The sequence below is a fragment of the Prunus mume genome, linkage group LG6 (assembly GCF_029339155.1).
Source record: "Prunus mume cultivar Tortuosa linkage group LG6, ASM2933915v1, whole genome shotgun sequence".
NCBI classification, from domain to species: Eukaryota; Viridiplantae; Streptophyta; class Magnoliopsida; order Rosales; family Rosaceae; genus Prunus; species Prunus mume.
The window spans coordinates 10,782,679-10,808,659 of record NC_142703.1 but is presented as its reverse complement, the minus strand read 5'-3'; the positions used below and the strand labels follow the sequence as shown (position 1 = coordinate 10,808,659).

At 36.7% G+C, this 25,981-nt stretch overlaps 5 protein-coding genes and 1 pseudogene across 10 annotated transcripts; 3 read left to right on the top strand and 3 right to left on the bottom strand.

Annotated features, from left to right (window-relative positions):
* Window positions 1-383: 383 nt before the first annotated feature.
* On the bottom strand, window positions 384-3,449 carry LOC103334295 (xyloglucan endotransglucosylase/hydrolase protein 2-like). Of its 2 annotated transcripts, none has more exons than XM_008237239.2 (4): window positions 3,224-3,449; window positions 1,468-1,568; window positions 1,140-1,351; window positions 384-977 (listed from the first exon to the last, which is right to left on the bottom strand). In XM_008237239.2, the coding sequence occupies exons 1-4, from the start codon at window positions 3,390-3,392 to the stop codon at window positions 614-616; spliced, it is 846 nt and encodes a 281-aa protein (XP_008235461.1). In that variant the 5' UTR covers window positions 3,393-3,449; the 3' UTR covers window positions 384-613. The 2 variants fall into 2 exon arrangements, with proteins under 2 accessions (XP_008235461.1, XP_088909928.1); XM_089053802.1 differs by lacking the exon at window positions 3,224-3,449 and adding an exon at window positions 2,183-3,217.
* Window positions 3,450-4,952: 1,503 nt separating this feature from the next.
* On the bottom strand, window positions 4,953-6,458 carry LOC103334296 (xyloglucan endotransglucosylase/hydrolase protein 2-like). Its single transcript, XM_008237241.2, has 4 exons — window positions 6,231-6,458; window positions 5,839-5,942; window positions 5,559-5,752; window positions 4,953-5,458 (listed from the first exon to the last, which is right to left on the bottom strand). Exons 1-4 carry the CDS (start codon window positions 6,406-6,408, stop codon window positions 5,074-5,076), a joined length of 861 nt encoding a protein of 286 aa, XP_008235463.2. The 5' UTR covers window positions 6,409-6,458; the 3' UTR covers window positions 4,953-5,073.
* A 4,318-nt stretch (window positions 6,459-10,776) lies between these two features.
* Window positions 10,777-12,642, top strand: LOC103334297 (uncharacterized; annotated as a pseudogene). Its single transcript, XR_016128036.1, has 4 exons — window positions 10,777-11,094; window positions 11,360-11,575; window positions 11,731-11,859; window positions 11,986-12,642. The product of XR_016128036.1 is annotated as an uncharacterized LOC103334297 (transcript).
* Window positions 12,643-15,328: 2,686 nt separating this feature from the next.
* Window positions 15,329-16,793, top strand: LOC103334298 (small ubiquitin-related modifier 1-like). Its single transcript, XM_008237242.3, has 3 exons — window positions 15,329-15,594; window positions 16,271-16,420; window positions 16,515-16,793. Exons 1-3 carry the CDS (start codon window positions 15,505-15,507, stop codon window positions 16,575-16,577), a joined length of 303 nt encoding a protein of 100 aa, XP_008235464.1. The 5' UTR covers window positions 15,329-15,504; the 3' UTR covers window positions 16,578-16,793.
* Window positions 16,794-16,811: 18 nt separating this feature from the next.
* LOC103334299 (ER lumen protein-retaining receptor-like) lies at window positions 16,812-19,553 on the bottom strand. Its single transcript, XM_008237243.3, has 6 exons — window positions 19,283-19,553; window positions 18,555-18,820; window positions 18,326-18,441; window positions 17,913-17,986; window positions 17,211-17,274; window positions 16,812-17,110 (listed from the first exon to the last, which is right to left on the bottom strand). The coding sequence occupies exons 1-6, from the start codon at window positions 19,371-19,373 to the stop codon at window positions 17,074-17,076; spliced, it is 648 nt and encodes a 215-aa protein (XP_008235465.1). The 5' UTR covers window positions 19,374-19,553; the 3' UTR covers window positions 16,812-17,073.
* Window positions 19,554-21,210: 1,657 nt separating this feature from the next.
* XRI1 (x-ray induced transcript 1) lies at window positions 21,211-25,179 on the top strand. 4 transcript variants are annotated; one of them, XM_089055359.1, is made up of 10 exons: window positions 21,211-21,460; window positions 22,126-22,182; window positions 22,391-22,446; window positions 22,540-22,662; window positions 22,786-22,925; window positions 23,389-23,452; window positions 23,538-23,640; window positions 23,727-23,767; window positions 23,869-23,952; window positions 24,570-25,179. In XM_089055359.1, the coding sequence occupies exons 1-10, from the start codon at window positions 21,441-21,443 to the stop codon at window positions 24,842-24,844; spliced, it is 963 nt and encodes a 320-aa protein (XP_088911485.1). In that variant the 5' UTR covers window positions 21,211-21,440; the 3' UTR covers window positions 24,845-25,179. The 4 variants fall into 4 exon arrangements, with proteins under 4 accessions (XP_088911485.1, XP_088911484.1, XP_088911486.1 ...); XM_089055358.1 differs by having other exon boundaries at window positions 22,537-22,662; XM_089055360.1 differs by lacking the exon at window positions 22,126-22,182 and having other exon boundaries at window positions 22,537-22,662.
* The last annotated feature ends 802 nt before the right edge of the window (window positions 25,180-25,981 follow it).

The window sequence follows — 25,981 nt, the reverse complement described above, 5'->3', positions numbered from 1 at the left end:
AGATCTCAAGCCTCTAGGTCATTGATGGCCAAAATAAAAGAATCATGGCTCAAAAATGCTTGATCTTTACATTTGATCCCAAATCTAAGATAGTGTGTTCTTAACTTTCCATCATCAAATCTCTCCTAAAAATTTAATAATCTTAATAAATAAATGCATCAAATGCTTCACCAAATCATATAAAATCCATTACATACATATCTTGATCATAAATCCAAAAAATTTCAAGATAGTATCCTAAAATTCAATATCAAATCAAATATTAATATCATATATCTTGAATACAAAGCAAAGGGTTAATTATGGTTATGTCAATGAACACGTGTCAAGTATTGAGAAGGCGTGATGAGCAAAAATATTTCCGTAGCGTTAATGCGATAATGTGATCCAAAGGAATAATAAACCCTTTTTTAAATCTTTAATTAATGTTAGGAGTGATAAGTTTTGCGTACAAGGGTTCCATATATGAGACACAAAATGATGATCACCAGATTACAATAATAATTAATACAGTTATATATATCATCCCTTATCTCCTCTGTTTTTTTTTTTTTTTTTGGGGTAGCGTTTAAATTTTTCTAAGCCTCTCTCGAATCTTGATACTAAATTAACCCTAGCTATTAAAACTGCACTCTGGGGCAGGTGTATGACCGGCACAATAGTCATAGTGCATATGTCTCCTTCTCACATCCTCATATGCCTGTCGTTGGGCTGAGTTTAATTCCCTTATGTCGTTCCACCAATAATTCTGCCCATAACATTCGTTCATGCATTGTTTTGTTGCGCAGGGGCAGCCACTTACGTCAAATCCTTGGTAGTGAGCTTTAAATGGTGCATACCTCCAATCCGTCTCATTCTGACTTGCCCATTCCGCATGCCAAAGGCTTGCTTGAATTTGCAATGGTTGTGACGGGAAGGGAACCCCAGATTCTGTGAGTTTCTTAAATACCCTAATTGGGATGTCGTCAACATAAAATCTGCGCGACAGAAAGGAAAAAAAAAAAAAAAATGCATGCGTTAATTGTGACAGACATGTTATATTATGAAACTGTGAATTAAATTACCGTGTTTATGTATATATATAACAATTTGGAAAAATAAAGAGCAATTTGATGATGGGGATGAGTATGTATTTTTACACAATTTGATTCTGGTTCCAAAGAATTTTGTAGTCATGATACTCTGTTGTGGGGTCAAACCAAAGAGTAATTCTTTGTTCTCTACCGGAAGTGCCATTTGCAAAAACATTTGTCTGCAGTAGAATTGGCTCTCCTTTTATGTTACCCAAGAACTCAAAGTCCAGCTCATCATGAGCTTTGTCCTTTACTCCGTCACCGTCACCTGAAGTTAGCTTCATATATATAATATACATATATAAGCCACGGGCAATATTTGGAGACATTAAAAACAGAGGGGGAGAGAGAGAGAGAGAGAGAGAGAGAAAATTAATGGGATAGTAATATTCACATAAAAAGTTGTGACGACACCAGCAGAATTCCCTCGTGGTAATTTGATCTTCATATGAAAGAACCCAGAACCAAACCATTGCTTGGATACAAACGCAGCCCCTGAAATAATAAGAGCTCAAATTATCTTCTATATACAATAAATAAAGGAAAGTGAAAGTTAAATAATTACCACTATATTATATATATATACACACACGTATATAAGATCTTTAGAAGAGTTAATTAATATCTCATATTCTACTTATTTTCCTTAATTTCTAAGAGGTGGCTATGAAGTTTTTTTTAGGACCTTTTCTATTGAGAGGGGAGCTAATATACTAAATTCACACGCACTACACAAATGTTAGGACTCCAACTCAGGACCTTGCCTGGCTATGGAGTCTTAAATCTTCTTCAAATAAGTTGCACATATCCATTATAAAACCTGCCATGCAATAAATAAAAAATGGCCTGCTTTGTGGTTTAACCTCTCATAAATAAAAACATAAAGTTGATTAATTACTCCATATCCTAAGGATAAGTACGTAGCAAAGACAGCTTCAGAGAAATAAGGCATGAATAAGAAATGGAAAGAAAATCAATACAAACAGCTCACGGAAAAGAAAAAAGAATTTATTTGGATCATTAGCATCTAACAAAGAGATTGTTATTCCATTAGAATCTAGAAGAAGAAGAAGAAGAAGAAGAAGAAGAAGATGGAAAGGATAATTAACCCGAAGAATTATCCATAGAAAGCCGGACTTCTCTTCCTTGATTTGAAGACCGGAAATGAGAAGAATCCGTCGTGAGCGTTCTATAGTTATGATAAAAGTTACCGTCAAGAAGGTTGGTTTCTCTTGCAAGCACCCCACCACCAATAAGGAGAAGAAACAGAAATAAACGAACCACTGAGAAAGCCATTTCTAAGGCAAAACCTAGCTAGTGAGAGTGCTTTGTGTTTCACAAAAGAAAGTAATGCATTGGTGAAGTTATATATAGATCCCTTCCTTAGTTATAAACCTAGACCTAGCCCAAGCCCATGAATAAGAGTTACTAGATACGTACGAGACTCTGGTTGGATCGATTGAGGGATTCTGGATCTTATGAATTTAGATGACATTATAAGGTAACGTTATTTGTTTGGACTATTACAACTCATGCATCCTAAAATCTGAACAAGCAAAGAAGGGTTTAGCAAATTTAGAAAGAAAGGAAGGAAACAAATGAATTTCAAATGATTCATTGTCATTTCAAATAATATACTACATCTAGTTTATTTCAAATACATTCAGTCTAATATGATTCTTGTTTTTGTATTTGAGAACAAAACTAAATTCGTTTTGTCTTCAAATTCAAATTATTGCTTAAAAATCTCTCCATTTGGAATGGGAGTATTAATTAGGACACTCACGAGTTGTTATATCCAAATTTTACTTGGACATTTTCCACCGTTAAATGAAATTTCAAGCAAGGAAGGAGAGGGAACTAATATTTTTCAAAAGAGGCCTAAATTTTTTGGAGGGAATTAAAATTGTTCATGCACTCCTCACAATTTAGGGCAACTTTGACGAGGATGAAGTGGATTATGCTGGAGTTGGGCTTAGATCAAATGAGTTAACCGTAAAAATACAACAAAATTGGGTCAAATTTTACAAGTCATGATCATTTACTTTTAAAAAGCAAAAACAGAGAATATGATCAAGATTAAAGTGAAAACAATAAAAGTTGAATATCGTAATAAAAGAAGAAGAAGAAGAAGATGATGATAAATTAACCCGAAGCTTGATCCAATAAAAGCACGAGTTCTCTCCCTCGATACCAAGTTTCCACATGATCAGGTTTCCCCCAAACGACTCCATAATTTTCGTCGAAGTGAACATCACGGGCAAACATTCCACCAACAAGTTGGAGAAACACTGCTAAAACCAGCACTGAAACCCCCATTTTAGAACCCTAGAATTAAACCTAGCAGGCTACTGCCATGGTTGTGGTGGTGCAGGTTATAAATAGAGAAATATTTCTTTTATATGTATTTTTTACCCTAAGAACTCGAAGTGGGCAAAAAGAGTGTGAGCCATAATTTTTCTCTACCTTACTGATATTTGTTATGCCCACACGCTATTGACTTCTCCACATATGATAGCTATCTCCATAACCAACCACATCATAATTTATGCACCATCCCTTTTTTATGAAAACAACTAGAAAAATTTCCTGCCCTTTTACCCATTTTAGTTCATATGTTTGATGAAAAGCTATTCAGAAATCGTGTTGTTAGGAAGAGCTTGGAAGCAATGAAGTGCAAGAAAGAAACTCCATCCTATATAGCTTTTCATTTTGTATCTAGCTGTGACAGTCAAGTTCGACGTCTGTGATAAGGGGATCAAATATTGTAGTATAACAAGTAAAAGGTTAGACAGCAGGGCACGTTCATGCATACCCTGACCTTGTTCAATTTTGATGACTTGAATACGTTCTATATCTTAACTGAATTGTTTTGTAACTCAACACTGACACGTTTCAAGAACAGTATCTTACAAGTTTCTATCGCCCTTGATGGTTGTTTCTGTTGAATTGGGGTCTTGCATGCATGATGGGGTTGACATCACAACCCCTGCGGCTTGGGTTGCCCTTGGCTAAAAAGGTTATATGGATCCCACGCCATAACGATTTCATCATCCAACTTTTGTAGTATATCCGGACTTAGCACCGACACTATGAGTACGTAGATTTTCTCATTGGCACATTTTAATCCAAACATAATCTAATCTGGATTTTGTTCCATGCATGCATTAGATCAGCCGTCACTATATTATATGTTTCTTTTTTTACTAATGGTGAATGGGAAACCTACAAATCTATCATCATTAAACCCAAAGTGTTAATAAACTTTTAATAAACTCTCAAATCAGTTTTAATTTTGATGCCTCAGAAGATTGATGGCATAGGTGTTTTCATGATCCTTTTGTTTTTAATACAAGAATAAAATGCTCATCTCTCATCATATTAATTAACAAATAGAAAACTATATGTATCTATGAAAATGCAAACCAGGATTAGGCTTTTGTATAACGAGAGAGAGAGAGAGAGAGAGAGCATATTTCTGAGTCACAGTACTTATCTAACAACGCCAGGAAAGAAACTTACAAATGCGAACCTGTTAATTCCAACAAAGAGCCTTCCTTAATTAGCTTTTTTGTCTTATACTGTAAGGAGTATTGATATGTTTGCTAATTAGCAAGAGGTTGTTGGCTAGTACTGAGTTAGGATTTTGGTTTCTTTTTTAGTTTGTATTTTGGTTATTTACCTATTTATTTAGTCATGTTGTAATTTAGATTTATTTCTTATTGTGATTTAGATTTATTTTCTATTTTATTTAGGGTTGTATTTCCTTATAAATACCTTCATATTGAAGAAAAATACATAACTAAAAATTTACCGTACTTTGTTTGACAAAGATGACCGATTAATCATGCATCATATATAATAAAAATATCATAACCATACAATTTAAATACTATGCATATATGTTCTCTAGAAAATACCCACCAATTGGCAGTTTCTGAATTACAAGTATTATTTTCCTCTCTTTAATTATTCTAATATTTCTGGTAATTATAGTTTATTATTTTTTCTGAATATTGCACTCTTTGGGAAGCCCAAAAGGGAATCGAGGCTTATCATTACAATAGTCATAGTTCATATATTTCTTCCTCACATTCTCATATGCTTGTTTTTGGGTAGGGTTCAGTTCCCAATAATTCCTATTGTTCCACCAATAATTGGATTTATAACATTCTTCAACGTTGGAGCTCTGTGTTGAGCACCCACTTATGTCAAATCCTTGGTAGTGAGCTCTAAAAGGTGCATATGCCCAATTTATCTTTTGTGGAGATGCCCAATCTCCATTCCACAAAGTTGCTTCAATTCTCATTGGCTGTGTTGGGTAGGGAACTCCCAAATTCGTGTAGTTATTGAAAACTCTAATTGGAGTGTCGTCGATAAAGAATCTGTAGAGAAAGATGAAACTGTGAATCTAAATTGTACATTCAAACTTCGATCGATAATAAACAACAATAAGATTAATGAGACGAAAGATATGATTCTTACACAATTTGATGAGGGTTCCAAAGAAGTTTATAATCATGAAAATTTGACGTTGGGTCAAACCATAGGTTAATCCTTTGCTCTCTGCCGCCTACACCATTTACAAACACATTTGTCTGCAGTGTGATTGCTTCACCTTCTGCATTACCCAAGAACTCAAAGTCCAGCTCATCATGTCGACTAGTCTTTGAAGTCAGCTGCATGTAAAAACCAATATATAAATAGGAGAAAAAGAGGTAGATATAATAACAAAGAGAATTTATATATATGGAATAACACTCACATAAAAAGTTGTAATAACTCCTGCAGTACTATTGTTCCCTGGTATCTTCATCCTCATATGAAAGAACCCAGAACTGTACTTTAGGTACGATCCAAATCCAGACCCTGTGCAAGTAGTAATTCAAATGTCTAAGTTGGTGCGTCATGTTGGAGTGGGCTTAGATAGGATAGGCTAAATGTAAAAATATGAAAATATTTGGACCAAATTAATTAATTATTGCGCTCCATGTCACTATCGAATATATATATATATTATTTATTTGAAAAATAAGAGGAAAATGACGTATCAAAATGCTAAGAATAAAAGTTGATTAATCATGCACAAGCGCGGAAAAATTATCATTAATTAGCATTTAACAAAACAAAGAGGAAGAAGAAGAAGATGATGATAACCCGAACGGCTATCCAACGAAAGCTGGATTTCTCTCCCCTGATTAAGAGACAAAACATGATCATTTCCCCATGTGATTTCATAATTTTTATCAAAGGCACTGTCGTCGTTGTTGCTTGCAATTGTGCCACCAACAAGTAGCAGCAAAAACACAAAGAAACCCAACACTGGAAAAGCCATTCTAAGCCAAACTATGGCTAACTCTACTATTTGCAAGTGCCATTGTTGTGGTGCTGAAAGCTATATATATACATAGATGATTTCAACAGTTGAAGAATTTCCCAAAAACCCAAAAAGGGTGCGAGTCATATGTCATGATCTAGAGCCTTGGCTTCTTGTTTGTTACATGTTACCCGCACGCCATTAACTTCTCAAATAAACCAACCACGTCCTTCTAAAAAGCATGGCATTTCAATTGGGCTTTTGCAGTAGGCTGTCCTATTGGTGTTTCCAGACAAAAAAAAGCGGCCCTGGGCCCCACTTTCATCCAAACTTTTCTGTACCATCATCCATACACACACTCATACATATATATATATATATATATATATATATTCCTACAGGCCTTTTATCCACAAAAATTATCTCAACTGTAAAAGGTTACTTAGTCACAACCAATTGTAAAACTGTAAAACCATAAAGGTAAATCAATAAAACCAATTTACACATCAATATTACCTTCAATCAGTGGCGAATTCAGGATTTGAAAGCCGACTGGGCAAAACTTACATATTAAATTTGAGATTACGAGTGAATTCATTAATAAACACAAAAAGATACATCTACTCACGGGAATGTAATGAGCCTCACCTCAAATACATCTTTATATATAAATAAAAGCTTTAAAAAAATATAATAAATATAAATATAAATATAAATCACAAGTAAATGCAATGCAATACAATACAAATTAACACTATTTAAATTTAAAATTTTACCATACAAAGGTTAGATTAGAAATCTTAAATTCCTCTATTATCATTGCTTTATTGAATTAACACATTAGTTAAATATATATAAATTTCTATATATTTATATTGACTGTTAAAATAGTTTTTTTTGTTTGTTAGATAATTTTCTATTATATTATATTGGCCCATAGGATAAAGTTCTTAAATAATTCACCCCTTATCATGAAGCCAAACCTCATAAAATCGATAAAACCAAAAGTAGCCCATTAAACCCATCGACAATGAAAAGAGGCAGCCAAATGTTGAACACTAACCCGTTGTTTCGCTAAAGGAGGCTAATCACAAAAGGGTGTGTTTCGTTTATAAGGGCATCAAGACAGGGAGGGGATCTGGTGTCCCTATTTTAAATGTCCCTTCGTGTCCCTTGTATAATTTGTTGACATGTGGCCACCCACTTAACCCTAATATTAACACTGTTAACTTTACTTTCAATGAAATAAAAATTAAAAGAAATTAAACCCTAAACAAAACAAACAGCTGTCACAAAGTTCCCCACCCAATACCCAACCTTGACAGACCCAAACCTCACTGGTTCCAGCCCCCTCACCTAAGCCACACACAACCTCCACCTTGCAGCCCACTTCTTTTCCACTACCACTTCCTCCTCTTCTTCCCGATCGCCCCTCAAATTTGGGTTGCTCAATTGAGAGTACTGGTCTATGGTGATTTTGTGGTTGAGGGAGGAGGTCAGGAAATGGGAAGAAGGGGAAGTGGCATGAAGGTCACGAGGGGTGGTTGCTGCTGCTATAGTGTTGGTTTTTTCTTTCTAAATTTTATTAAGTTAACGGTGTTAATTCGAGGTTAAATGGGTGGACATGTGTCAAAGGTACATGTAATTGGGGACAGCAAATCCTGTCTCACCGAGACAAGCCAGGCATCGTCTTCTTTGCTAGGCACATAGTGCCTCCTCTGCAACTTAGAAAACTCTTCGCAAAGAAGGTGTTGCTATGCCCAGTGGTGGATCCAAGATTTTTTTATAGACAAACCTAGAATACACCATATTATTATTAACCAATCTACAAAGATTGCTTGACGAAAAATGTACACAAAAACCAGACTAGCTAAGTATAATAACAAAAAAAACTAACACACAAAAAAACTAAACTAATTAACCAAAACATTCTTTATTACTTAATTAAAGCATACAAAAGCAAAGGACATACAACAACCATTATTAATTAATTTAAAAACATACAAAAGCTAAGCACATACAAGTTGGAAAAAAAAAAAATTAACAACATTATGGCACGCTTCCTGATCCACAATAGGAGACTTTAGTTCGGCCATATGGATCTCCTCCTTTGGGTTTTCTCGCATCGCTTCTTGGGGCTCATAACTTGAGCTTCCAAATATCACTTTCTTAGCTTTAGGAAAACTTGGATATCCTCATGCATGTTTACCGGTCGATGCAAGGCCTCCAGCTGCTTTTACATGTCCTTAGAGTAAAAATTTACCATCTTTGATAGCTTTTGATTCGCTTCCTACAATATTTCAAGCTAGTGTCGCATCTCCTCCAATTAGAAAAAAGAAAGAGAGCGAGAGAGGAGAGAAGAGAGAAGGAAAAGAGAGAAAAAAAAGAAAAACAAGGAGAAGAAAAACAAAAAACAAGAATTATTATTAAATTAATACATTATATTGGCGCATAGAAGAAACTTTTTAAATACCATTATCATGAAACCAGGCCTTAGCCCATTAAGTTTGTTGATGCTCTTTTTTGGAGAGGGTCAACTTAGAGAAAATAAAAGGGATTTGCCTTCAACAAGGAAAGGGTCTGGACCTTCAATAAAGGCTAGCCTGCAGAAGACAAAAATGGGAGAAGCAGTCGTTAAGCTTCGGACACCGGTGTGGTGCCGGCCGAAGGCTCTCCGATGCTTAAGTCAGCTAAGAATGGTAACTTTTGCAGAGTAATAGTAAAATGTAGAAAAGTAGTTCCCCCTCTTACTAGGGTACTGTTCCCTTTTTATAAGGAAGTGAAAGTGGGAGGTTGATGTAGATTTCTGATGTAGGACTTTGTGCAAGTCGCCGCGGTGGTGACACGTGTCATGAGAATTAGGGTTAGCAGTTTGTGGGCTTTGGCAGTCAGGAGTTTCGGCAGGTGCTTAGCACCTTGGAAGAGTGTCTTCCTTCGGCAGGGGAGGAGGCGTGTCTGCCTTTGTGCTAGTTGTTTTGAGGCTGGATATGCTCGGTTGATTATGGTGTAAACAAAGTTGCTATTTGTTTTTAATTACAATACAAAATGATACCAGACAAAATTTAAAGACCAAACGCGCGTTTCATTCTTCCTTCTTCTCTTTTATGGATCAGAACATGACGTCGTTCAGTGTGTTTTGAGAAGACCAAAAAAAGTCAGAAATCCTCATCTTCTTCCTTGCGCTAACACAACGCCTCTGCAACGAGATAGCCGCCATCTGCAAATCAAGCAAGTAAGGCCTATCGTTTTAAAGAAAAAGAAGTAGCAATTGCAGGGGTCACATTTCTTATCCCCAAGCCATGGTTTCTGGTTTGCAGGGGTCAATTCACCCCTTTTGCCCCAATGTGGATCCGCCACTGGCTTTGCCTTCTTCACTGAGGTATTTCATCGAGCAAGTGGTGGGTATTCTTGCCCAGCCACCAATTGGTAAGTGTAGGCCATGGCTGGCTGGTCAACTAAGTAAGATATACTGACTTGGGACTGCTGGAGAGCTTACAGATCCTCCAATGAGGGGGTTCCAAACATAAGCCCCTTGATGAACCAAAATATCTGACTCCAAAATCGGGACAGACCCGATTGTGGAAAATGAGCGAACTTGACTCTCAATTTGTATGGGACTGAAATGCTCCAATTCTCGACGAACTTGACCCTCAATTTTCACGGGAGTGATATACTCGAATTCGACGAGGTGAAGGCCTCCCCATGAGGGGTATATCCCTTCATAATTCCTATTACTTGGTGCATGTACTAGCAGTAGGGTGTCTAAACTGAGGTCGGTTTTAGAGAGTTTCAAAAGGAATTCCCTTGACAATCTCCTGCATCGCTGGAGTGTACCCAATGATAGTTTCCGGCATATATATTGAAATATGTCCTTTGGAATTTCTATTAGGTGAACTGGGGCCTCTTGAGCCATCAAGTGGCTGCTAAGAAAATGAGAGAAGCCATCAAAATAAACACACACACACAGAAAGAAGAGACCCAAAAACAAAACACTAAGGACTACGCATACAGAACAAAGACAAGCATAGTGCATGAACAACCCCTAAATCGGTATGGAATCCAATCCAGTGAAGGATGTCAAGAGAAGAGGGCTAGTGATATGCTCGAATTTGACGAGGTAAAGGCCTTCCCATAGGGGTATATCTCTTCTTAAACTCCTCTTTGAAATTTCCTTGTTATCATTGATCAACTGCATTAAGAACCTTTTTCAACAATAAGAATGACAAAGTGGTGGAGAATCCATATTAGCAAACGTAGTAGATTGTGTAATCATGAGAAAGAAAGACAGTTAACTTGATTTCTTTTAACGGTAACTATCATGTGCCAATTTGTTTAGATGTATTAAAGTCATTTGATCCACAGATTTAATTCCTTTGCACTAAAAAATAAAGCATATGATTTGATGTGCTTAGGTGTTGAATGAGTTCACTCATGGAAAACAACAAAAAGTGAGCAAGACTGAGTACAAAGAGGCTGTTTCAGATATTCTGTTAGGCATGGCCGCTGGTTTGAAGAGAGACCCTATTGTGATCCTCCGTATTGATGGAGAAGTTCATCAATGGGCCAATTTTTGAATCAGAGATGGTAGTCACGTATTCTGAGATAAAGTCAGCTGATGGAAGTGTAACCCTCCGTGACTATATAGCCAAAGCTTTGGAAAAACTCACAGTTGAGCAAGGGATGCCCCCTTCATCAGACTCTTGGGTAGCTGCTCTTCTCCAACTAACATTGACTAACAATTCTATAATTGGATATAGGGAATAAAAATTACGTTAAATTTTGCTACTGAATTTATAAATGAACATGCTGCAAAGGAGCCAAAGTGTTGGTGACATCATATCATCATATAAATTTACATGTCCGCGCCACATTATTGTAGGTTGTAGAACCTAGAAGAGTTGCATTGGAATCTTCATTTTGGAGTGCTTATTATGTGTTTCCCTCTTTGATGGTTATTTTCGTGTTTTAGGTTATTAGCAATATCGGGGAACCTGCTCTTGAATCATGCACTGGCCATGATTTTGACGAGCCTGTATCACAAGGAAATTTCATAGAGTTTAAGAAAGTGGCAGAGTCTGTGGCTCAACGTCTTAAGGAAGAGTCTGTGAATGTAGCCCACATTGAAATTGACTTCGATGGAAGTGGCATTAAGAGACTGTTGTCCAACAAGTTTGAATTAGACAAGGTCTGTCTCATAAAGATGCCTTCTCTTTTTGTCATTGGCCATTTGCATACTTAATCATGTGTGAATTCATACTTTTTTAGTATGCATTTTTATTTTCTGCTTAGAGTGCCATACATATTGAATTCCCTTATATTTCAGTCTATTGTGAAATGCAGTCGCTGAATGCAGCTATTGAAAACGTGCCAAAAGACCACAGTGGGAAACTGTCCAAGGAATATTTGCGTGCGGCGCTGGATGTGGTGGCTCCACTGGCTGGTCTGCCATCACTTGGTGTAGTTGAGCAGGTGCTTTGTTAATTACCTATGTTAATTACCTATGTTATTATGAACTCAAACAACCTATTCAACAAATATTAGTAACTTATGCCTGTCCAAGCGAGTGACTAATGCAACATGTCCCATGACTTACAGATGGACAAGGTTGTGCAGGATGCGTTCAACTTGGTGAATGAAGATGATGGAAAGCTGCTCAAAGAAGACGAGTTCAAGAAGATATTGACTGAAATCCTGGGGAGCATCACGTTGCACTTGGAGGGAATTCCTATCTCAGTTTGTTCAAATTCAGTTGTGCACAAGCCCCTTGCCTCTTCTTGTACACTATTGCAGCCATCTTCCTAGTTATAGAGCAATAGCTCTCGTAAATATATTGAGCGTAACAAAGATAAAACTGGCAGTAAAATTTTGATGAAGGAAATGTTGACTACCACAAGTTTGTGTGTTGCTTAGTTAGAGATGGAGCCAAGATTTATCAATGTCCACTACTGTGTCTGTTGTGACTGATTTATGTTTGATGCATTCAGGGTTTGATCTGAAATTGTTACTAGAGCAAATGGAACCAGGATTTGTCGAAGTGTTACCCTACTCGATACAATTGGTCTCTGCTGGATATAAAAGCATATACAATGCTTTTGAGGATTTCAAAAGATTTGGTATCAGCTGGTTCAGTTATAATTGTTGGTTCTGGCACAATGGTGACTATCGTACTATTAGAAATTTCTGTTTTAGCTGGCCCTGCATCGACACACCATCACGCTATATTATAATGTATTAAAGAAGAATATAATGTTGACAGGGTTGGCAAAAATTTGGTTAGAATGAGCTCATATTTTGTTCTTTGCTCTTCAATTGGGCTCTTGTTTTCTTCTAGGAGCTCTCCTTTAGGTATTTCACTTTCACGACAGTAGTTACTACAGCATTAACAAATTCATATGTATATGACCAGTCATATGAACATTGGCTACTGCACTTATGTGCATGTGAGCAGCAATACAATGATGATGATTATATAACAGCAGGTAGAAAAATAAACTACTTTGATGCAGAGGACTAGAAAAATGTAGAGGTTGTATGAACTCCCTGCATCTGTAGGATGCATGACTGGGGCTCTTAACCACAGGATGCACTGGGGTTATAGTATCCACCGTGTATGTGAGACTGGATGCAGGCCCGATTTGGGTACTGTAGCAATTGTTCTTGCCCGATAGTGCTAGAAATGAATGCACTGGCTCATATCTGGATTCAGAAATTTGGTGATTGGCATTTTGATAAGGTTTTTACCATCTAATTTGGATTTTGTAACTTATTGGCCACATCTTTAAAAGATGATCGAGACTCGTTCATATGAATTATACCTAATTACGAACCTCATAATGAAAGTTGTTTTTAAAATAAAAATGAAGAGTCCTTTGAGGTATTTGAGTTTGACTGCTTTTTGGCTCCGATGTTGATTATGTTAAACATACGCCACAGAGGCACAGAATATATCAAGAACTATGCTTATATATAATTGCACTTGAAAAAACCTAATGAGAAACCATGTGGGCAGCGATAAGATATAAGTACTTTCCTTTTTGTTTAAATAGATTTATTAAGTCAACAATGTATAGTCTAGTGGAAAATGGCGTTGACTTGCAGACAAAAGATCTCACATTCGCACCCGTGTGTGTAGTTTAGACTATCGTCTGTACAAATGGATGAATTTAAATTTGCAAATTTATAACAGCTGTTGAAGTTTATATATTTCTCAGCTGATCGTGCATAGTTAACATTAATTGACACGGACGGTCAGAAATATATTTGGTTCACCATTCAATTTAGTTTTGGCCTATTCTTGTTCCTGTAACTGCATGGCTTGCCACTGATTTTTTTAAAATAATGTTAGAAATGGCTCATTAATTTTGGACCTTTGGATTGATCACCAGCCCGACTGCTTCCTCCAGGGCGCCACCAACTCATCCACCCAGCCATCCTAATCATCAACCAAGCCACCCAAACTCGACATCAATTCGCCCCCATCCACACCCACCTTCCCAGACCCCCAATCTTGCAACCAAACTAGTGCGATCCCAGCCCCAATCTGTGCTCACATCACTCAAACCCTAAACAAATAATCAAACATACAACTAGAAAAATTCATAACAATTCCAAGAAACAAATTAAATTGAACCCAACCCATCCATATTTGAATGATTTCTGAAAGCGAGAGAGCGACATAGACGGAGAGAGAGAGAGATAGAGTGCACGAGAGAATCATCCCCACCCCAACGCATCCATCTCCAACAGCTCGTCGGTGTTGAAGGCCAGATCTGATGGGGTCCGGGTTTAGAGTGACATATTGGGTTTTGGGGTTGGATCTGGTATTGCGGCGTCGTATCAGGTGATGCGAAGGTGATGGTGGTGGTGCTGCTGCTGGGTTCGCCCAAGGGGGAGGGGGGTGGGGTGTCTTGATAAGGTTTGGAGAGAGAGAGAGAGAGAGAGAGGTTAGATGGATGGGGCTGGGGATGGGGAAGTTGACCGGTGTAGCTGGGTTTTGGGGTGGGGGTTGGGCTGGTGATTGCTTGGAAGGGAATGGCGACGGGATTAATGGGTGGGCTTAGGGTTTTTTGTTTTTTTTTCTAGACGAGTCCTCTTTTTAATATATAAATAGTATAGCCGTGCGGCTGTACACTCTTTTTTTGACACGTGGCGCGTATTCGCTAGGCGGTTCCTTTTTTATTTATATAAATCGTATAGACGAGCGGCTAGACTCGGTTTTTAATTTTTTTAAGTAGTATCGCCGCGCGGCTATACTATTTTGACACGTAACCACCTGTTCACCACATGGATTTTTTTAAAAATTGTATAGCCGCGCGGCCGTACTTGGTCCAGCCTATTTTTAAGTATAGCCGACCGGCTATACCCTGTTTTATTAATGTTTCTTAAAATAGTATAGCCGGGCGGCTAGGCGGATTTTGACACGTGGCTTTTCCAGGGGTCATTTTAAAAAAATATAAATAATATAGCCGAGGGCTAGACTCGGATTAAAAAAAAAATTAGAGTTGGATGGTTTCAAAGAAAGTGTGAAGGGTGTCAATAAAATTTCTCAGTCTAAATTGGGCTATGTTGACTTGAAAGTAAAATTCTACCTTGGGCTCGCTTAAAAATGGTAGGCTCATCCAAACCCAGGAAGCCCAGTCACAGTCGGTTTTGACTTTTTTAACGGATAAGATCAAAATAAAAAGAATCCACTCCAATCAGAATTTTCCAGCTAGAAAGTACACATCACCCAGACAAAAAGGCCAAAAAAAAAGCAAGAAAATGACTTCTGAATTCAATCCCACCGCAAAAACTTTCACACACATTCAATCTCATCCGTCAGATTCCTCCCCAATCAATTTCAGCCGTCAGTTCTGATTCCGCACGGCTTTTACCTTTCATAGCCACAAACGGCGATTCCCTTTCCCTCTCCTCCCTTTTGTTCCCGGAATCCAAAATATATTCAAATTCAGTTTATTCTCCACAAAACTTCCCACCCAAGAGGGAAGAGAATAGAAAACACAAGGCCTACCTATATATAACTGTGAAGCATCAGATATTTTTGTATCTGCGTTCCAAATAGAAAATTCCATTGCTTGATAGAGAGAGAGATAGAGAGAGCAACATTGTAAGAAGATGTCTGCAACAGGAGGTGGTGATGGTCAGGGGGAAGAGAAGAAACCAGGGGATCAGTCAGCCCACATTAACCTCAAAGTCAAGGGTCAGGTATATATTATGTTATATGTTCACAATGTTTGGCACGTTCATGTTTTTTTTATAAATTTTTTGGTGATTGTTATGTTTTCTTGAGAGATTCGTTCTGGTTGGGTTTAAATGGGATTTGGGGTTCTGCTTTGGTACCAGTTTGGTTACTGAGAAAGTTTGGGAAAGTTGGGGTGGCACTGAGAGTGATTTTTTGTTACTGTTCTACCTAGTTGGTTGAACAATTATGCTTATGAGAAACATGGTCGTCTGTTTCAATTCTCTACTTCCAATCATGTTTTTTTTGTGCTTGTTAATGTTTTTTTAGATTGATTCTGGTTGGTTTCAAATGGGATTTGGGTTTTTGCGTTGATACCTGTTTGGTTACTGAGAAAGCTTGAGAAAGTTGGGGTGGCACTGAGAGTAATTTTTTGTTTGCATTCTCTACTTCTAATCATGTTTTTTGAGATTGATTCTGGTTGGTTTGAATGAGACCAGTTTAATTACTGAGAATCAGAGTCTTCTATTTGCATCCCCTGTTTCCAGTTATTTGAATTATAGTTAAATGGTTTGCTTTGTTGTTCTTTATTCCTTATTTTTATTTGCAAAGCGAAACTAATTTTTATTAGAATAAGTACCATCCTTATCAGCCATTCTGGTTTTGAGAATAAGTTTCTGATGATTTTTTGTTGCATTATAGGATGGCAATGAGGTTTTCTTCAGAATCAAGCAAAGCACCCAGTTGAAGAAGCTCATGACTGCTTACTGTGATCGGCAGTCTGTCGACATGAACTCGATTGCCTTCTTGTTTGACGGCCGTAGGCTCCGGGCAGAGCAGACTCCAGAGGAGGTTAGATTTTGAGTTATTCCCAAAATTTGAGCAATGTATATTTGGCAATTTGAATTGAATTTGCTTCTCACATTTTTTCTTTTGGGGTTGGTAGCTGGAGATGGAAGATGGTGATGAGATTGATGCAATGCTGCACCAAACTGGAGGGTGGGTGTGAAATCTTCTACCTTGTTTTTTTTTTTTTTCATGAACTGCAAATTGGGTAAATCTTATACTTTGTTCTTACTAGGGAACATTCAGTCTATATTTAAAAGAAAATGTATGTGAATTTGAGGTTTCTTTGTGTTAGGTTAGATGTGTTTTTCCGACTTTGTATTTGGCTAATGGGAACCTCGAATATTGAAATAAATATTGCGGTTAAGATTGAATTTCATGACACACATCTAAAACATTCTGAGAAGCCTGAGAAGTATTATATATCATGACTCCAAAACATGATATTCTAAGAAGTATATGTTCCTAAAGTACTGAAAGCAGTTGTTGCTTTGAGAAGCCATGTGAAACATGATAACAGTGTAGACGGCAAAAACACAGAGTTTTGACAGTCCAATAATAAGCATATATCCTGAGCAACGTATCTAATCCTTTTGCATATCCTAAGAGCATGAATGAAAAGCTAAACTGAGCTCTGAGTAAAGGGTGGTTGAATGAACTCACGCCGGCAACTGGAGCTTTTTGTTGTTTTTCCAGCTGCAAATCATATGATTATATAATATAAATGAGGAAAGGCTCAGATAAATACAAATAATCACCAAAAATTGAATACATATTTATCAATGGGAATATTTACCTGTGGAAATAATAGTAGAAGAAGTCACCATATAGCAGTGTTTGAACAATCCCGGCAATCCATGCTGCAAAAACCAAAGAACAAAGAACAAAGAGCATAAGCATATAGTTTCTGGTGGAAAGCAGTAGTCCATCAAGTCAAACTAGAACGGACAATGTTGAAACATATGGAGGATGTGGTGCCTAAAAGATGGTGATCCTCTTCAGTTTCAAAAGAAGCCAGGCCGCTAAACTAGAGTAAGGTGCAAGCTAACTGAGGCAATCTAATCATGCATGCAAGGCTACTGGTGCCTAAGGGACTGAATTTACTCCATGCAGGATCAGAAGTGTAATATGAGGTATGGGATCTCAGAACATGTTAAGGCTTATGCTCAACATATTAGATAGAGTTATCAAACTTCACCACTTTCAAACAAGGAAATAATTAAAAACACTAACAAAAAGTTAAGTTCATATTTTGATGGTTCATAATAACCTTTAGAAGAAACAAGAAATCTCTGTGGTGCCATGCGTATGTGATATGTTACATTTCATATACTGCCTGCATTCGACGTAACATCAAAAGAAGTATGCGTGCATTCGATACATCCATCACAACATCTCTATAAAATAATGGAAACAGAAAAAATGCGAGCGAATGCACATGGGACACACACACAGGGCATAGCTACAATGAGAGAGAGATAGAGAGGGAGAATCATACGTATCCAATGGACATAGTGTGGTTCAGTGAAGTAACGGTAAATCCAGTTGAGAATGTATAACGCTCGGTATCCTCTGCAAAAATAGTTGAGCACATCAACACAAACATCAAATACGGTTTTTTTTTTTTTTTTGAAAGAGCACCAAATAAGTATATCATCAGGCACATCTAGCATAGATAAACATCTCGTAGGTAACAAGTTGCACGAGATTATTTTTTTCAAATGACACTGTTCTAGAGGATACTTCCAAGCCTAACGACTATGAAAAATGGAAACAGCATTTAACTTAGGAAAAGTATTTACCTAAGAAGAAGCTACCAACTATCATGGCTACGCATTAACTATTAAGAAAGTAAAGAACTAACAATTTGATATGGTATGGCAAATCACAAAGTTGTTTAGAAAAATATACCCAAGAAGAAATACATATTGCCCAGTCAAGTTGTCAATGTTTCTCGTTCTCTGTAACAGCACAAGCTGAGGAAGTATAGCAACGGCTTCTAAATACAATGAAAATGTCCACATGACCTGATCCATATCATTACAGAGCATATAAGAAAGATAAAATAAGAGAGAAGAAGGTGCAGCTATCTTTCTGGCAGAAGTTCTCTAAACAGCAACTAAAAGATATGCAAACGAACCTCCTTGAAGGTGAACTTCTCATTAATTATTAGGGCGAAGAATATGCATGGCAGCACAATAAAAACATAGCGGAAGGTGTCTTGGTCCTTATCATAGGACCTGCGAACAATCTTGTGCTGCCTAATGTACCAAACAATCGAAAATGAGCTCCCCAAGAATATCAACTTCATGATGGTATTATATACAGATATAAAATCAGTGAAAATGTCCAAGTAGCGGGTAGCGAAAACAACGGCATAGAGTTCTTGAGTCTTCAAAGAAATACCTGCATACAAAGAAACACATTAGCCAATGTTGGTACTAGCAAGATGCAACAGCAAACCAATCCCCTATAAACCCAAATATTAAATGGTAAGAAAGATTTCAACTTTAGACCTCTAAATTATAAATAAAAAAAGGAGGCTTTTAGGACAAAATTAGTAAACTAACACAACATTTTGGCGTTTTTCCACTGTCAGCTGGATTATAAGTTAGAGCTCAGAACCCAATATTATTTTCAGCAAAATTCAACTGAAAATGATTCATTCTAGCTATCTAGGCCACCAAATAAAATGTTAGACAGAGTTTCACATATGATCGAATTGAATTGCAACTTCAAATCTTCATTGGGTTTCATTCAACACAGAATATGAATGCAAGTATGCAAGAACATGCATTGCTTGGTAAGTATTTCAATTAGAAACATACATACAGAGAAAACAAGAAAAAGAAGATGGGATTGTCGTACCGGCACAAGATTTGATTGTGTGGATCTTGAGGAGCAAGACGAGGACGCTGGCCAGGTGGGTCATGTCACCCGCTAATCTGAATATATTCATTTTGTCGGATCCGAATGGTTGTTTGTGTTTGGATCTCCTGGGAATTTATGAAAGAAATGAAATGGCTTACTAATTGCTTCTCTGCCAATCAAAGAGCCGAAAGGCAAAGAAAGCCAGCAACTGGTTTAATTCCTCTGCAGTTTTTACCGTTTCTGTGCTCAGTGACGAAATATGTCACCGAGCGAGTAGATCTTGGGTTGCAGAGTTGTTCTGCTTCAGTCGTAAGTTGGGCCTCTTGTTCTTTCTGGTTCTTTTGGAGCCCTAGTACCTAATGGGCCCTTGGGCCTTGGTTCGCAAGGGAAGTTTAGAATTCTTTTGCATGTGCACTAAAATTGACCAAAAAATCCAATGAATTACATTATCATTTTGTTATATTTACAAATAGATATTTTAAACTACTTTAATGTCCAAGAAGGTGGATCAAACTCGAGTACAAAGAGGCGAACACACTACTTTAATGAATTTCATGACTTTGGATCAAGTAAACATTAAAAATCAAGGCTAATTGACAAGGACAAAAAGTGTAAAGGCCCATGTCATTGTATTTTGCATGTTATAATGAAAGAATAATTCTCAAGACACCCAAATCATCCAAAAAGTTACATTAATAAAATTTAGGGAAGTTTTGATGACTCTAAATACTATTAAGGATGAAAACCTTATGTTCAATGCATGCAATATCAATAATATAAAGGATATATAGACAACGTTTCAAAAATTAAAGAAATTATAATGGACCCAACATACACATCATTTTGTATGCCTTCTATTTATTCGTTTTTCTTTGTATTCCAGCAAATTTTTTATTTATTTTTCAATATTTTGACTAACGAAGACAAACACATGAATTAAACTAGCCAAATAGAAAATACATGAATTAAATTGATGAATTAAGTAAAACACAATCTATTTTAATATTTAACATTTTTTTAATTATAGAAATATCCTCCATATTCTTTTTATCGCGATTAAAAAAGAAACTTAATAATTGATCTTTATTATTTTGTATTTATTCGTCTTTACATTTTTCATTTATATTTAAATTTCATATCCATGGACAAGATAGCAGCCCAATTCAAATGAAAGTAATTATGCGAGCCCAACATGATCCCAACCCAAGTAAAGACCTCCTATGCTTACGACCTCGATAGGATGATCGTCACACTCAAAAATGTCAGCGTCAGCAGAGACACGAGAAATAACAAACTAACAAAACTACATACTCATTATGGTAGGAAATCAAGAAACATATATAAAAAAAGACAAGCTTTGATCCAATAATCTCAATTACTATAAATATATGGTCACCAACATCAAAAATAAAAATCAACCTTCATCAAAATTTGAACATCAAATCTAATGGTGAATTTTTAGGTGACAAATTTTTTGTCAAAACAAAGACATATATCTTCTATATATATAAAGCAAAAGGTAGAGAATTGTGAAACATTCAAAATACCAGAAAATGAGTTTGGTTAATACAAACAGTAAGAATTAAAATTATTAATTAAATAAAAATAATATGGTAAATTTACACTTTTTCATATTAAAAAAAATTAAAATTAAAAGAAATATTAGATAATGGATCCTATTTGTATGGAACACAACTATCCATTATCTTTTGTAATTCTAAAAGTGTGGAAGTGTGCGTGGAGAGACTAGTGTGATTAAAACAAAGACCAAAATATAGTCAACAGGACAAAATTAAAAAATTTAAAAAAAAAACTAAATTAGCATTTATTGAGGGTAATCCCACGAGTAACGGACTTGGCGGGTCCACATGGAGTAAAAGCGTGCTCTGTGATATTTCCATGTCTATATATGAAAACTTCCTTATAGAAGAGAGAGAGAAACACAGAGGGTCGGCCGCTTTTTACTTCGTCTCTTCACAGACAGAAAGCACGCATCTCAAGCAGCAGAGTGAAAAATGCAATATATATAGTGAGTAAATCGGTCTCTCTGTAACGGCTACTTTTGGTGAGAAGTGAGAAGTTTGTCTGTGAGAGAGAGCAAGAGACTTTGGTCATTTGGCGAGGAAGGACGGTTGGGTTGGTGGTTGCTTCATAAATGGATTACAATAATAACAAGTAAATACCCCTCTCTCTGTCTTTTTGGCTACTGGGTTCGTTTGGAAATCGATGTTTTTGTGATAAGTTTGCTTCTTTCTGTGTATTTTGGGGTTGTTGAGGCAATGTAGACTGGGATTTTGCCCCTTCTTTTTTATTTAGTTATTTGCATTTTCCCTTATGATTTGGGGGATCGAATGCTGGTTCTGCAAATTGGGTTTGCTTCAATTTTGACATAGGTTCTCAGTTATTTAGAGATGATTATGATTCATCTGGAACTTTAAGGCTGAAATGAGGATGATGTGGGCTCTCTGATTCACTTGGTGGGTCATGGTTTTGTGCTTTTATTTGCTTTTTTCTTTGCTGATTTTTTATTTTTTTTGTACTGTGTTAAAGTAAAATGCCCCAATATAGATTATGATATCCTTCTATTCTAGCTGTATTTATCCTTCCAGATCTTAATTACAGAAGTATACATTTATTGATATATGTTTAGCATCTAGAATTGGATCAGATGTTCCTTTCCTACTCTTCTTTTTCTTTTTCTTTTTTCTTTGGGACAAAACACATTTGGTTTGCTTTACTTGTAGGTGCTGCCGCTTACTGTTTGGTTACATTTCCATTTGGCAGCTTTGTTGATTACATTGATCTTCTACTCACTGATTTGTTTCTTTCCATCTTTATAGAATCAACCAGCACACAGAGAAAAAATTAGAAATAAAAAACAAGAAGAGATTCACAATGTATGTTAAACATTAACTGATTGTATTACATTAGTAGTTTTGTAGTAGTTTTGGAACCTGAAATCGTGCACATTGTGTAAACTTTGCACTGTGGCTCATACTTGAGATGGGGGTAGTTTTGTGGTTTTCCTTTCAGTTGTTTCAAGCATATGAGTTCTTACTTCTGACCTCATTTTACTTTATTTCCTACTGTGTGAAATGATGATAGTGAGAACTGGGATTGGCAAAGGAATAATCATAGTACCCCAAAGAACTCCAATTATGGTGCGCTCTCGCCACAGTTCATAATTTGCTAATAAATTGTTATTACTAGAATGGAGTTAGTGATTTCTTGCTTGGTACTATTGCTTTGAGCAGACATGCCTGAATACCTGTGGAATGGAGTGCCTCAGAATGAAGAAGATCTTTCGTACATGCTTGATGATGAAACAACACCAGTTAAGGCTTGTGGGGATTTGGCCTATCATGTTAACCATAGAGGTTGGTTTTCCTTGTTATTCTCCTCCTCAATGTTCTTTGAGATTTTCTTGCTTTTCTTGTATGTGCAATTCAGAACACTGCCCTTTATGTTTGTTGTTTTAATATCAAAGAAGTGGATTTCAGATAATAGGACCAAGGAACCAGAAGAACCAAGGGAGTCTTTTTCACAAGTAAAGAGGCGACGGATGCTACAATTTGACACTCAAGCTATTGATCCTTCCCTCTCATGTGACGAGTTGTCATCTTCATTCCTGAAATCAAATGTCTGTTCTGAGTATCTCTTTTCTTGTCTGAAATTTAACATATGCAATGCATGTTGTATTGTTCATTGGCTGCGTGCCAAACTACTCTTGAACTTGTCATGTGGATCAGTTAGTGCATATTTTCCTCTATCCCAATGCTACTACTGCATTGCAATAGTGATATGGTTGTTCATTAGAAAAAGGACTGTTGCATCATATCTGCCATTCATTTGTGGTAAATATGTCAAATTGGTGTGCTACATATGTTATTTCTTATGCCAGACTGGAGTACCAATGTTGATGGGACTGCAGTTTCTCCGGTAATCTAGCTATGGTTGTACTTTGATAATGGACTTTCAAGTTGTATGCCTTGGAAGTCAAAAGTAGGAACTTGAATTCCTTGGAGACAAGATTTCAGTACATAAACAGCATATTTCATGTTCCATGGATTTTTCATAGACTTATTTTTCTGCTCTGTATTTAGGAGAGGGCTGATTCAATTGAAGAGGCTTTATCTGAAGCATCACAATGGGTATCGGGGTTTTCAGGTTTGTCTCTTCTAGAATATGTTTTGCCATATTTGCTTGAACATTTATTCCCAGGGTTTTCTGATGACAATATCATTTGTGTTAGAAAATGTGTCTGCATCTGGCTATGAGTGCCTTGAGCAGTCACCTGATGAGTGGATTGCCGAATGCTTCAATGATACCGAGATGCATTTCAGCCCTGATGATTTGTATGCCTCTGGAAGCTCTATATATATCTTTTACAATTCAATCAGTCATTTACAATAATATGATTGCTTTATTATTTAATACTCAGGAATTTATCTGGGGCTTCTGATGTTCAAATTGACATTGCAAGTACGTTACATTGGTTCTTCTCATGAAATTTGTATTTTTGCATTTGTTTCCCGTATATCCTTACCCTTCAATTAAGTATATAAATCAATTTTCTGTTGCAGAGTTATGTGACGTCCGACCTGAGCATGAAGCAAATGTGATTCAACAGCGAGTCACCCGAACACCTCGAAATGTTGTTTTTAAAGGTACTTCCATGTTCTGGACTTATCTTCCTGTATTGAAAATGTACTCAAACAATCAGAGCTCCCCAACCTCTCTCCAAGTTGTCCCACGACTATATGGCAACTTCTTGTTGAGGTAACTCGAATACAATAAGGAAGCCATGGATAATGTTAAAAGTCAAGAGATATTAAAGATGCTCTCTCTTCCTATCTCTCTCTCTCTCTCTCACCAAATTTTATACCCGAGTATTCAGTTTAATAACCTGCTACTAATTCTTCTTCTGCTTATGGTAAATCAAAAGGTAATCTCTCACTTCTGCTAGGAAGAAATGATAAAAATGATAAACCCTATAGGCTGACGCCACAAATTCCATCCCCAAAAACTGTATTTTGATTGCACCTCAACTTTATCAATTATAATTGAACTGTTAGATAATCTCTCTCTCTCTCTCTCTCTCTCTCTCTCTCTCTCTCTCTCTCTCTCCATACCAAAAAAAAGAAGGATTCTTCTGCTGTATGTAATCTAGAGGTTATATTGTACTCAGGTACACCAGGATTCCTTGCCTGGATCACTATAAATTATGCTATGAAATTATTGAAATAAAAACTTAGTTCTCGAGGCTCTCTGTTTCTGTGCATAGGTAGGAAGTCTTACATTCGGACTCCCACTAAGTTAGCTACTTCTGTGGCATATCCATTTGCCTTCATTAAACCCTCTGGGGCTCATGGAGATGTAACTCTGAAGGACATAAACCAGCGGATCCGCACTCCACCTCCTTCAAAATCAAAGCAAAAATATGAAGACCCTGCTGCTTACCCCACTTCGGCCTTTTCGGGGAAGCCTGTCGTTGGAAAAACCAAAATTCGCACTGAAGGTGGGAAAGGCAGCATTACAATAATGAGAACCAAAGGCTAAGAGTTAGTAGATAAGTGTTACTCCAAACTTCCCATTTTGCGGCTCTTCTGCTTTGCCCGCTATTTTTCGGGATGAATTTTTCCTGTAATATTCTAGGGCAGTCAGGTACAGAAGTTAATCTTTATTTCTTCTTTTGGAGTTGTTTTCGGAAATCATAAATCACAGTGAAGTGTTTATGTGTCCGAGTTAATATTCTAGGTGTCATATAGTAGCAGTTCTATACATTGTATGACTGAGAATCTCAAAGTCTACTAGGTACTCTTGTATTTTGGTTTCTCAAAAACCTTGGTAATGCTTTCAGGAATTCCATGATATGCAAAACTTGTGTATTTGAATCTGATGTCTGAAAGGTGTATTTAAGATGAAATGTAAAATGCAGACTTTATCTGATTTTGCATGCGTTAAAGGCATCATTTCTTCTGAGCCTTTCTTTGTAGTTTGAACATATAACTAGACCAACTTCATAGCCCTTGCCTTGTGTATTTCGGAAAATCTTTCTTATACATAATGGCTTTCCCTAAAAACTTGTTTTTTAGCTAGGGCTTCTCTCATGGATAGGATTTTGTAAGATTATATTCTAATTATGTATAAAACGTTCAAGTTGATACAGAATACAATGTGCTTGTTAGACCTAGAGAGAGCCTATTGTGACCTTACATCCAAGCATTGTTCCTTGGGAATGAAAACAAAGTTAGAGCATGCTTGCTTGTGGCAGGCTTTAAGGGGAAGAGGAAAAGCAAACCATTGCTGAAAGTAGACATCCACACTGTATTCTGCATCAGTCTTACATGTTTCCACTTTCAATTGTATGGGTTAAAAAGGTTTTATAAAGCAAAAGGTTAAAAGAAAAAAGTCTAGAGTGTTTTTTTTTTTTTTTTTTAATACAAGTAATAATCTAAGTTACAAGAAGGTGATGGAGAGTTTCTCACACACGCACTACCAACATGTCATAGAGGTTTGAACCTGAAAACCTCTCATTTAAGTCAAGTTCATTTTTTAATGGGCTAGACCCCGTTGGCAAGTTTATAGTGAATTATTAGACTGTTAACTTTACAAATTAATTAGCCAAAAGTTAAGCTTGGGAATATTTGGAAATGACTGGCGTTTGGCCTAACCCTACCTATCGTGGCCTAACAT

Excerpts from the sequence above, each read along its gene's own strand:
- LOC103334296 (XM_008237241.2), bottom strand. The coding sequence starts at position 6,408 with ATGGCTTTTCCAGTGTTGGGTTTCTTTGTGTTTTTGCTGCTACTTGTT. Across the intron at positions 5,753-5,838 it reads GAGTTATTACAACTTTTTAT|CTGACTTCAAAGACTAGTCG; the intron begins GTGAGTGTTATT and ends TTTTACATGCAG. Across the intron at positions 5,459-5,558 it reads TGGAACCCTCATCAAATTGT|ATTCTTTATCGACGACACTC; the intron begins GTAAGAATCATA and ends CTTTCTCTACAG.
- XRI1 (XM_089055358.1), top strand. The coding sequence starts at position 21,441 with ATGGATTACAATAATAACAA. Across the intron at positions 23,453-23,537 it reads ATGGGTATCGGGGTTTTCAG|AAAATGTGTCTGCATCTGGC; the intron begins GTTTGTCTCTTC and ends CATTTGTGTTAG. Across the intron at positions 23,768-23,868 it reads TGTTCAAATTGACATTGCAA|AGTTATGTGACGTCCGACCT; the intron begins GTACGTTACATT and ends TTTCTGTTGCAG.
- LOC103334298 (XM_008237242.3), top strand. The coding sequence starts at position 15,505 with ATGTCTGCAACAGGAGGTGGTGATGGTCAGGGGGAAGAGAAGAAACCA. Across the intron at positions 15,595-16,270 it reads ACCTCAAAGTCAAGGGTCAG|GATGGCAATGAGGTTTTCTT; the intron begins GTATATATTATG and ends GTTGCATTATAG. Across the intron at positions 16,421-16,514 it reads CAGAGCAGACTCCAGAGGAG|CTGGAGATGGAAGATGGTGA; the intron begins GTTAGATTTTGA and ends TGGGGTTGGTAG.
- LOC103334299 (XM_008237243.3), bottom strand. The coding sequence starts at position 19,373 with ATGAATATATTCAGATTAGCGGGTGACATGACCCACCTGGCCAGCGTC. Across the intron at positions 17,275-17,912 it reads ACACTATGTCCATTGGATAC|CATGGATTGCCGGGATTGTT; the intron begins GTATGATTCTCC and ends TGGTTTTTGCAG. Across the intron at positions 17,111-17,210 it reads TTCTACTATTATTTCCACAG|CTGGAAAAACAACAAAAAGC; the intron begins GTAAATATTCCC and ends TATGATTTGCAG.
- LOC103334295 (XM_089053802.1), bottom strand. The coding sequence starts at position 2,369 with ATGGCTTTCTCAGTGGTTCGTTTATTTCTGTTTCTTCTCCTTATTGGT. Across the intron at positions 1,352-1,467 it reads GTGTCGTCACAACTTTTTAT|CTAACTTCAGGTGACGGTGA; the intron begins GTGAATATTACT and ends ATATATATGAAG. Across the intron at positions 978-1,139 it reads TGGAACCAGAATCAAATTGT|ATTTTATGTTGACGACATCC; the intron begins GTAAAAATACAT and ends TCTGTCGCGCAG.